General features: G+C 34.3%; 1 protein-coding gene across 1 annotated transcript in view; it reads left to right on the top strand.

Moving 5' to 3' along the window:
- Positions 1-5077, top strand: part of LOC308693268 (cyclin-dependent kinase-like 1) — a gene marked incomplete at both ends in the record, with an annotated part of 54298 nt that extends 49221 nt beyond the window's left edge. The window contains 2 exons of the mRNA XM_081370069.1: positions 264-416; positions 4976-5077. Of these exons, the coding sequence (XP_081226195.1) occupies positions 264-416; positions 4976-5077 (255 nt within the window). The remainder of the gene's footprint in view (positions 1-263; positions 417-4975) is intronic.
- Between the last annotated feature and the right edge of the window lie 7441 nt (positions 5078-12518).

Raw genomic sequence — 12518 nt, 5'->3', positions numbered from 1 at the left:
TGGTGCTTCATACATTTTGTTGTGCTTTGTTGCCTTTTTACCTTCAGTAAAGATTATTTTTGGAATTTAACAACTCACTGCTCATAACTCTTCTGTATGGGTTCATTCATTGGTTAGTTAGCTGAGTTGGAAAGTATTAAGACTGTTAACATTCTGTTGTACATGGTCTGAATACTTAGAATGATGTGATTTGATTTCTAACATTATAAGATGGGTTCAGAAGACTTACAAGTAAATGTGTATGTGTTTTTGTGTCTTTGTAGTCCTGCCTAGTAATGGATCCCTCTGGCAGGTTGTCCTGTGAAGAGCTTTTAGAGCTGCCATACTTCCTGGAGGATGGGGGAACAGGATGGGGCAGAGAAAATGATCGTCTCGGAAGACGCTATGAGAAAGGCATAAGACGCAGACCTCCTGGGGTAGGAATCTGCAGTAAAGAAAGATAATGTTGATGGGAAGAAATTAAAAATATATTCTCAAACTCAAAAAAGTAAAAAAAGTAAATAATAAAAAGTCTTTGATTCCAAATTATGAACTTGTGAAGTCTTTAGGTTTACAAGGAGAAAAATGTCCTTGCACAAACACTGGTTTAATGTCCTAAGGGCTCAAAGACACTGGTGATCAGGCAAGTAGGCCTACAGCTTGCAACTAGTTTGAGCTTACATTTGACACATCAAATGTGCTTGAAATATGGAAACATTTATTGATGTTATATGTAGGTATAAAAACATGCACTACATATCAACTACTGTGGGCATAGTTTAGCACAAGGGAAAACAAATCCATGGCGTAATTAATTGCCATTATTTCAATAGAAAAAGCAATGGGAAATTTTACATTAAGTGTTCATTTACAAAAAAAAATTAATAAAATAAAGAAATAAATTATTAATATATTATTTAAAGGAATTTGTTTAAATTTGAATTAAAATTTAAATTGTTTAAATGTAATGGATGTATTTACTGAGTAATCCACTATTTTGTAGAGGGGTCAAAATGTATACTGTTAATTTACAGCCCTTTACCGTTAATTTACAGCTCTCCTTTTTCACAGTATGTTACCGGACAAAAAACATGGAAGGTAACTTGTATCATTTGGGAAACCGATTGCTTCAAACATTTTGAGTTCAAAAAATAGTATTTATACTGATAGTACTGTGAACTGACTTCATTTGATTCCACTGAAAATGAATATATCTTAATATAAAACTGCAAACACCTAATGTGTAATAGTACATTAACATTAGCACGCATGCGCTAAAATACTTAGCAAGGAGATTATAGCTGCATCAGCAACTACACAGTTACTGCTTTTAAATAAAGCAACAGGCAGTTGTAACATCAGTGTTTCTCTGCTCATCACTGACTGAAGCACAGGCTCTACTCTCAGCACAATGGTGACCCACAAAACTAATTAATTAAACTAACAGATCTCTCCTATATTATCTTTTGCATATTTACACTCCTTATCAGTTATTGACTTCGCATAACTTTTTTCTATGAACTTTTACTAATATTTCAGTGAAATATCTTTCGTTATTTCGCAGCTGTGGTTGCCAGCAAATTGCTGTTTTTCTACAGTTTTATGCCGTAAATTAATCTACAGTTGATTACATTTAAATTACACTTTACTCTGTTTTTTATTTATTTAACACTTTTAACCCTTTTAACCCCACTGCAAAATCTTCAGTTTTAAATTAACACTTGTATGTCCACACTACAGAGTGTAGGAGTAACACTGAAGCAGTGTTGAATTTAATAATATAATTCAGTGATTAATTATGATGATTCAGCATTAGGGATGAACACCTGATGTTAATAAGCAAAATCACTGAAAGACAGAGGAACAACAAGAAGATAAAAAAGCGAAGCATAAGAGCTACAACTGACTTCAGCCACAGAAGACATTAAATCTCTGAAGATATCAGCAGAGGAGGATTAAACAACTCAAAAAAATAGCAATACCAGCTTCACTTATTACTAACCAGATTGACTTTCATTTTTTTTCATACGTCTACAGAAATTCCTATTGGGAATTAACAGAGGTTTAGATGTTGTTTTGTTTCATTTGATGTTACCATTATGGTGATCGGTGTTTGCTTTAGTTCTCTAGGGCTCTTTATCCTTAACTTTAAAGGGGTGGTTTACTGCTTTTTTTCTTTGCATGATTGTGTTTATGGGGTGCAATATAACGTGTTCTTGTTTTTTTGTTTTCTTTTTTTTCATAAATTTCTCCTTTATGGTAAGCCGTTTTCTCCTCTGTCATTTGAACGACCAGTTGACTTCCTGATTCTATGAAAACACTCCCTCAGAAACAGGCAATGGGCTCAGATTGGTTAGTTGGGCCAGTGTGTTGTAATTGGCTAAACTGCGTACTGCACGTTGTCCGGAAACTTCACGCCCATTACCTTTACGGGCGAAAGTTGCATGTGCTCCGGTCAAATGTAAATAATGGTGTCAATACTGCCGTAACAGTTTGAGCCAGATCAGACCCAGAAAGCGGCAATGAAGAGAGTCAAGCAACCTCCGCAAACACGGCTCTTACAAAACGTTTCTGAATGGTACATTTTTTATTATTATTATTCTATTCTATTCTACTATTATTATATAAGAATTTCGATACACTGTTACTTGAAAATGCTACTGCTGCTTGTTAGCTTTTGAGATATGGTTTTCTCCTGATTAAACATTTAATATAACTGAATAAATGACTGAGTAATACCGTTTTTTTAAGTTATTGTTTTAACTTCAGCAGTTTGAAGTTTGCTGCTGCGATTAGGCTACAAATATTTTTTTTTTTACTTTATACACGTTTGTCTTATACACACAAAATAGCATCGAACTAACTGGCTATAAACAAACAGCGTTGGCATTGGTTTACGTTCTTGATCAAATCGAAAAATTACATCATAAAGTATAGGCTACATGGAAAAATACATTTACAAAATTAGTAGCCCACATAATTACAAATTCAGGTCCAAAATGTTTGTACGCGTTTGTAGTTTTAGTAGTTTGTGGCTACTACAGCCAGCGCTGGCATTTGTTTACGTCCTTGATAAAACTAAAACATTACGTCTGAAATTATACATGCAAATACATTTAAAATGATTAAGTCTTAGGCTACTTACAGGTTGTGGCCCAACAACTGTTGCCTTTGGTTTTAAAGTTGGAACTGCTTCATGTTTTAGTAACAGTTTCTTGTTGAATCTGGCATTGAATTCGTGGAGATTCTGGAAGCTGTCTTCCGTAAAATGCGCAGCACAGAGAGCTAAATTACGATTGTAATTTTCAGGAACATAATCAAACATAAATTTTAGCCATTGTTGACGAACTACAGCGTCCGTATGAAGCCCGAACACAGAAGACCTGACAGCTGGGTGAAAATAACACACTTTCGACGGCATGGCTACAGCTCTCCACTATAACTCTTCCTCTTCGACAAAGCCGCAGAAATATGGCCATGCCCCCTTTTTTGCATGGGTTAGTTACGTATAAAACCCGGGAAGTATCTCGTTGTAGTCCCATTCGAGTCGTTTTTGTAGGCATTAAACTTCCTGAAGACAATATCTCTGCTTATGTTGAACTTTCAGCACAGCAACTTTGCAGATACTGTTCATGCACCAACAGCAACATTACACACTATTTAAAATGAAAAAAGTGAAATCACAATCAACCACCCCTTTAACATTAGTTTTTCTTTGTCTGCTGTAACTGTATGTTTTTGAGACACATTTGTTGTAGTAGAAACAAAGTCAACAAAAATGAAATCAGCTGTTGCTGATTGTTTTGTAGTATGCTGGTACCTAACATCTATTGCAACATGAAACTTATGATTGTCACCATTGTGTCACCAAAATCTTTCATCTTTTCTGGGTGTCAAATCACAGTTTTACTTTCAGCTTTTTTGCAATAGCAAATCTATTTTGAAGACACAGCTATTGCAACCAAAGAAAAATCTATTGTTCAAAAGTCAAGGGTCAAGAGCCCAACTAAAGCAATCATTGATCACCATCATGATAACATCAAATGAAAATAAAATCACATCTAAACCTCTGTCATTTTTTAATAAGACCTTCTGTAGACGTCTGACAGAAATAAAGTCAAACTGGTTAGTAATAAGTGAAGCTGGTAATGCTGTATCCTGCTCTGCTTAGATCTTCAGAGATTTCATGTATTTTATCTTCAGTTGATTTAATCTTTTTTTTCTGTTCTTCTTGTTCCTCTTTGCTTCAGTGATTCTGCTTGTTTGCAGCAGGTGTTCATCAGTGTCTGAAGTAACTTAGAAAATTAACTGAATTAACTATGAAATTGTTCACTCAGTCGAGTGGACTATATTAGTGAACTAATGTAGGGAATAGTGAATGAGGGTATATGGTGTGATTTGAAACACAGCCTCTGAGTGTCGACTTTGAGCACTGTTAATTCACAGTATATTCCTGTAGGCTACTTTCTCGAAAACGACAAATATCACACAGAATGCATTTTTTTCTACGGTATATTGCTGTTTTAATGGAAAATAGCATGTTACTGTAAAATTTGGCCATTTTTTACAGCAATTTTTTTGTGTAATCTTAATGTGGTTCGATGAGTAAATTGGTAAATTGTACACATTTTCAGTGGCCAAAAACCAAATGTCTGCCACTGCAGCTGATATTTTTTTCTTTTAAAGAGGAATACAAATAATGATAATAATAAACAACAAATAATGTTGAAACTACCCAGCAGGCACAGGATATAGACTCCAACGTCGATCAGACTTCGGATTTTGGTTGAAAACAAAAGAGATGAAAACTAGAGAATTGGGATTGACTTAAATGATGTTTAAAAATGACAATATTGAGACTAATTTCTGGAGGAATCAAAGATTTTAAAACTGCAGCATAGAAATGTAAAAATTACTTGGGTTTCCAATCTTGTCATGCATGTTGCTCACTTCACATTATTTGGCTATTAATTGACAGAGAAATTTTGTTTTGCAGCCTCAATACTTTCCACAGCTGACCAACAATACCACCTCACCAGCACCTGAACTGAAGAGTAAACACAGGCACAAACATGACCATCACCTACCCAACATCTGACCCTGGGACTGGTGCAAATGTGTTTGGTAGGGCAAACGTGTTTTCAGTGGAATGACTTGATGCATTTATAGCATATTTTTTAGTATAGCTATTTTAACACATACTGTATTAAAACTATTAAAGTTATAGTCCTGGAATCTGATATTCTACATATAGTAGCCCTAAACGTATTTTGAGACTTAAACCACACATAATGTATATATTGAATTTACAAATGCATTAGTGTTAAAAGTTATTAATGCATTAGAGTATTATAAATTTGTGACCAAAAATCAGTTAGCCATGTCCAATTTCTTTGTAGTAGAATCCTTTCAATGGTTAAAGGCCATTTTACATGTACTGGTCAATGCACTAAGCTTCAGCGTTACCCTGGCACCACGTTACTCATTGGTTGAGCCTCGTACAGCCTTGAGCGCCGATCACACCGCCAGTGACTTTGGGTGTGTTCCACTTCATTTTTAGACTATGACAGGTGAATTGTACCACTTTCAAGGCTACCAGGAGAAGGAGCAGTCTACCTTTCCGTTGCTGTCAGATGTGGCTCTGTTTAACTCCACTTTTAGACATACCACTCATGTATTTCCTTAAGCACTTCCCCTCTGGGAATACTCAGAGTCTGCATACATACTCTGCATACATACTACATATGAGTCTACTCATATGTTACATAGGTAGATCCGTAGACTGATTGTGACGATCATAACAGCAACACGCAGTTCTCGCACTTAATTTACCCACAAGTGATCAAGTGCTTAGGGCCTTCCATTTAAACCCATTGCAAGGGTTCTGCCAGTTGTGGGCATTCTGATGTAGGTTTGATTGAATGAGACGGAGGGAAGTTAGTGAGGCAAGGGCATAAAAAAGTGGACTTAAACGCAGCCTGTGATGAGTTTTGAATGGGATTGATTGGGACTGCTTGACCCATTTGAATTCGACAAGAGGATAATATGTGTACATTAAAGGCTCTAAAACCAGATTGAATAGACTATGTAAACTAAAGTAACTGTACACAACTGTAGTTGCAAGTGTGCACCAGTATTTTTTTATCAAATACGCCTTTACAGGCAATTGGAGGCCCATAAGTTTGTTAACTTCTGATGTTAAAGGTCCCGTTCTTCGTGATCACATGTTTTAAACTTTAGTTAGTGTGTAATGTTGTTGTTAGAGTATAAATAATATCTGTAAAATTATAAAGCTCAAAGTTCAATGCCAAGCGAGATATTTTATTTAACAGAAGTCGCCTGCAAAAAACGGCTGGATTGGACTACATCCCTCTACTTCCTTCTTTAATGACGTAATTAAAACCGTGTTTTGACTAACCTCCGCCCACAGGAATACAGTCGTATTGATGGCGAACGACAGACGTGGTTGATGTTTATCTATAATCGGATACCGCAAAAGTTTAATTTGAAGTTGTTAGTTTGCTCTGTCCATTTCACCACGGACTGTTTTTCTAACCTGGGATAAGATCAAGCAGGCTTCTCTCAGCGTTTCATACTGACTAAGGGGACAATTTCAACTATATTCCAGCAAGCGGTAAGTAGTGATTTACTATGGAAGTAGCGATCAACTTCACATCGTTTCTCTTAGTAGGATGAAAATAATCTTACTTAAAATGTGATTAATATACAGAAAGCGATCAAAGAACAATCCCTTTCCAATCGGCCAAGCTGTCAATCACACAGCGCGAGTTTATCTGGACACTTTCCAAAACTCGTTATGAAATCAATGACGCTGTTACACTGCACAACGAATCTATTACTGTATTTATATACAGGGGTGATAGTAGAAAAAAATCCTGAGCCTGAACTTTTTTTCCCTGGGAGGTAAGCGGGCCCCTAAACCAATATATATGCCCTGATTAACATAATTGTCAAGCGGGATCCAGGGGTGTGCTCCCCTATGAGAACATTTTGATAAATAGTCCCTTAAATGATAGAGTCTTGTGACTTCTGTGGATATAACATCATTCAGACATGAGATGAACAAACCCAATACAAGCCTATATTACAGTAGCAGGTCCCAGGTGAAAAAAAAGTGCACTAAAATACATTTTATTTAAGTGCACTTAGTACACTTCCATAATACACTTTCATAATGTACTTAAAGTGCTCTATTTTCGACACACTTATTTTGTACTTAATATACTAAAAGCTCATCTTTAGTACTGCTTAATATAAACTTAAAATCATCTTAGTGTACTCAATTGTGCTTTTTTGAGACACACTGAAGATGAATTTAAGTGTATTTTTAATATACTATTTCATATTTTTAAAAAATGTATTTTGTTACCACTTTAAGTATAATTGAAATCATCTTTAAATACAATAATAAACTATTTAAATTATAATAATAATAATAATAATAAATTATATACAAATTATACTTAGAATGTATTCCTAGATTAAAAAAGTGCACTAAAATACATTTTATTACACTTCCATAATACACTTCCATAATGTACTTAAAGCACTCTATTTTTGACACTTATTTTGCACTTAATATACTAAAAGCTTACCTTTAGTACTGCTTAATATAAACTTAAGATCATCTTAGTGTACTCAATTGTGCTTTTTTGAGACACACTGAAGATAAACTGAAGTGTATTTTTAATATACTATTTCATATTTTCAACAAATGTATTTCGTTACCAGTTTTAGTATAATTGAAACCATCTTTAAATACAATAATAAACTATTTAAATTATAATAATATTAAATTTACAAATTATACTTAGAATGTATTCCTAGATTAAAAAAGTGCACTAAAATACATTTTATTACACTTCCATAATGTACTTAAAGTGCTCTATTTTCGACATACTTATTTTTCACTTAATATACTAAAAGCTTACCTTTAGTACTGCTTAATATAAACTTAAGATCAACTTAGTGTACTCAACTGTGCTATTTTGAGACACACTGAAGATAAACTAAAATACGCTTTTAACATACTATTTCAGCTTTAATTTATTTTATTTTGTTACCCCTTTTAGTACAATTGAACCCATCTTTATTGCATTTTAAATACACTTAAATTATTTAAAATTTAAGGATATATAATATATACAAATCATATTTATGTATTGCTCACATTTTTTTATATAGTAAATCATTTCAAATATATTTTAATACTGTGAACTGTACCTTTATAAAACAATTAAATATGTTAATGGTGTATTAAAACACACATAAAAAATGTATAAAACACACACTTTGAAAGCTAGTAAACTTTAATGTATTACCCAGTGTACATCAGTACAGCAGCATATGTAAACTGTAAAAAAAATACATTAACATAAAATACAGTGATCTGCAGAGGTATTATAAACAACAAAAAAACTAACTTCAATAAACCTAACTAGTCAATAAAGTGCAATCATTAATAGCTGCAAACAGTTACAGTACTGTTACTGATTGGTCTTTGAGTTTGCCTTATTGTTGCATTTCCTTCGAATCAGTGCTTGCACCTCAGACGTGTTGGAAATTGTTTGATCACAGTGTCTATGAAAGGGGAAAAAGATGAGTTTATTTTTATATTAAAGCAAAATTAACCTCTGTTAAAAAAGTAACTGTTCCCTATCAAAAGGGAACTTGCACCAGGCTTGTGCAAAATTCAGAATTTCAGAATTGGCCTCCATTCAATTCATGAATTGGAATTTGAATTGAATTTACTCTGCCCCACAGGACATTGAATTGAATTTGAATTGGAATGACAGGAAGTGGAATTAAATTCATGGCAATTTAAAGAAATTCCACACAGTCACACAACAGAAAGAATGTGTTGAGTCTCACATGCATTCAGTGTTAGGAAGAATACTTTGTAAATGTTATTGCTTACTGTTATTATTTACCCATTATAAATATGGTTTGGATTACTTTATTTGGATAACTTTATCAATGCAAAGCAATTTCGTTTTAAGTTGATTAGTAACTAGTTGAATTAAACATTTTACCTCAGTAATACAACTAAATACAATTACTTTAATTTTGTAATTTAATAACAGAAAATTCATTTCACGTAACTATTTACTCCTCAACCCTGCATACATTTTGTTCTAAAATAGATATTGATCAAATTATTGAAATAAATTACCCCCTCAGTGTTGTTTAATTAGTTTTGTTCCAATGTAATTTTCATTTCAAAGTAATCACACAAACACAAAGTTGTTTAATGCAGTTATCATTTATTCCAATGCAAAAAATTACTGAGCAACACTGTTGCATCTAATTCTCAATAGCTCCTCAAATGTTTTTTCATTGAGTCTGCACCGTTCTGGTCTGAATATCTTTCCTGCAACACTAAAGATTCTCTCAACAGGTGCAGAGTGAAGTTGTAAGGGACTTCTGAAACTTAAAAAGTCCAGTGTTGCCCATCAAATTGTGCTTTCAAACAAATGTCCACCTCAAATTGTTTAGCAACCATTTGAAATACTTGGTTAAAGTAAAGCATTCTGGGAAATGGAGTCTTGTTCCATCATGTTCCACAAAATTACAATTACAATAAATCAAACTTAATTATTTGTTCTGTGACTAAATGGTAAATGGACTGCATTTATATAGCGCTTTCACAGACCTATGGCCACCAAAGTGCTTTACAAAGCCTCACATTCACCCATTCATAGACCAACGGCGGTGTCAGCCATGCAAGGCGCCAATCAGCTCGTCGGGAGCAGCTGGGGTTACGTGTCTTGCTCATGGAAAACCTCGACACTAGGTCAAGTGGAACCGGGGATTGAACCACCAACCTTTCGGTTTGTAGACAACCTACATGAACCAATGAGCCACTTCCTGCCCCGCATATTATAATGCAATCATAAAGCTTCATTGTTAAACACTTCACTTAAAATATGTATATGAATTTCTTTGAATTTTTATTGAATTGCAATTCTGCTTCCTTTAATTCAAATTCGAATTGTAATTCTAGATCCTGTTTTTGACATCAATTCATATTCAATTCAAATTCAAGAATTTAATTGGAATTAAGGAGTCATTCTCAATTCAATTCTGAATTGTGCACAAGCCTGACTTGCACTGCTTCGATGATGCTATTGGGGAACAATGTTCTCTAGGCGCCTCTTTAATTCTTCTGAGTCGCACTAGTCGTGTCATAGGCTGTCGCCAGTCAAATTCTATTGCCGAGATTGTACAGCTTTTCAAACACCGGTTTACATGGAGGGTGTTCCCCATATCGTCATCAATGCAGTGTCCCTGTTCTCAGGGAACAGAGGTCGTAACCTAGACGTTTTTTATTACAACACAGTACACTGTAAAAAATTTCTAACCTCTCCAAGTCAAAATTTTCTAGTGACTGGTCACATCTAAATTTTTTAATTGGCCCAAGTGCAATTCTTGTTGCAATAGTCTGTTAACATTGGCTCAATGAGAAATAATACGTCAGACTAATTGAAAAATTTAGATGTGATCAGTCACTAGAAATTTTTGACTTGGGGATGTAATTTTTTTTTTTTACAGTGTATAATGTTTTGACATTTCCCTCTGTTGTACATACAAGGTGAAAAAGACATACTGTTAAATGTATTATAAATGCATTAAAGTATATTTGAAAACATACTTAAGTACATATTTATTACATTTAATAGTAAGTCTTTTTCACCTAGTAAAAATGGAATTCTTTAACATAGCATGTAATGCTTAGTTCATATATTTTAACAGTAGACATTTAATATAACATGTTAATTAAGAAAAGGAGTTAATAAAATAGCTCTTGAACAACTGTGAAGTCTACATATGTCACTGTATCACAGCAAAAAAGGGCAATTTAGGCTAACCGTTTAACTGAAAAAGTATACGCAGCCAACAAGAATAATAATTAAAATGTACAACAAATGCTAATCTTGTTTTAGTCAGCCCCCTTTGACTTTGAGAGCAAAAAAAAAGTTATGTACAGAAACACAAACTCTCAAACTCTTCAAAGAGTTAAGGAAATTAGAAGTAGTGCAAAATATTGTAAGCCATGACAAGTGACTTGCAGCTGTCCCAAAAAAACAATTAAATAGATTTTTACATGAATGAACACAAATTAGACTAGACTAAGAAACTAGGAAAAAATGTTGGAAAAAAACTAGGACAAAAACTAAACAGTGAGCTATTTATTTATGCAAGCAGCAACTAAAACTTACCAGTAACTTCTGATAGCAGTATCTTCATCTCTTCGAGATTCGACTTGGAAAAAATAAAAACAACACTAACAGTTACTTTTTCTATTAACAAAAAATCTAAATACTGTCATGATCACTCATTGCAAAACATTTAAGAATTCCGTTAATCTTAGAAATAAAAACTGAAATATCGTAGACTAATGAAACCTTCACGTTTGAAAAGGTTAATCGCAAAAAAACTCACCTAATCCATATGAATCGCGTGGTTTCCTCCAAGTAGTGATGTGACATTTGAAGCGAGGCGTCGGAGCGTGTGTCGAGAAAAAGTGGGCGTGCCAGATGAAGCCGCGATTCGAGGCTTGTGTTGTTAACGTGAAAATCACGTGACTAATGACAAACGAGGCCTCGGTTTGTGTGGATACGTCATCGGTTCGGTCTGAGTGTCGCTTCCGGATAAAATGCGGTTCGAAACTCGCGCCACCTTGTGGGTGTTGTCAGGAGTAGTAGAAGCAGTTGTAGTAGTGTCCGAGAGTCAGAGAGTTAGATAACTATCATTGTCAGTGTCAGTGTCGTTATTGTGTCATATGTGAGGGCTGTATATTATTACATTATCAGGTTAGAATAGTTGTAGTATATTATTATTATTATAGTAGGCCTCGCTATATTATAGTCTTGTTATATTAATTAGATAAGATTATTTGGATTGCTCTGGATTTTTGCATCTGGACTGGACTGCTTTTTGATTTGGATTGCCCTGGATTTTTGCATCTGGACTGGACTGCTTTTTGATCTGGATTGCTCTGGATTTTTGCATCTGGACTGGACTGCTTTTTGATTTGGATTGCCCTTTTGGATTTGTTTGTTTGCTTTTTGTGACTCTTCCTTTTTCCTGGTAATGGAGCCAGCAAGAAAGAGGGAATCCTCCCCTGTCTGGGCTCAACAGAAGCATCAGTGTCCTCATTTGTACCACTGCCATTTTTACGTTCCCCTGCATCCTCTGTTCCTTGTGAAAGAATCTTTTCCAAGGCTAGAGAGATTTTGTCCAAGAAGAGGAATCGTCTAAACCCCAACACACTTGAAATAATTCTGTTTCTCAATAAAAAATCTATTGTAATCCTTCCTTCCGGACTATTCTGATGCAGTTTACTTTAATCTGTTATCTATAATCTGCTAAATGAATAAATGTACTTTATTACACTCCCTCTAACATAAGCACTGCACTCAACACAGTGTCACTATTGTTGTTCATACTGTCACTATCCAAACAATTTATGAATAATTAATTAACTATGTGTGTGACTCTGGACAAGTAAATTCAGA

Source organism: Scardinius erythrophthalmus, assembly GCF_964197995.2.
Source record: "Scardinius erythrophthalmus genome assembly, chromosome: 7".
Classification (NCBI taxonomy): Eukaryota; Metazoa; Chordata; class Actinopteri; order Cypriniformes; family Leuciscidae; genus Scardinius; species Scardinius erythrophthalmus.
Note: the sequence above shows the minus strand (reverse complement) of the source record. Positions and strands in the feature narration are given on the sequence as shown.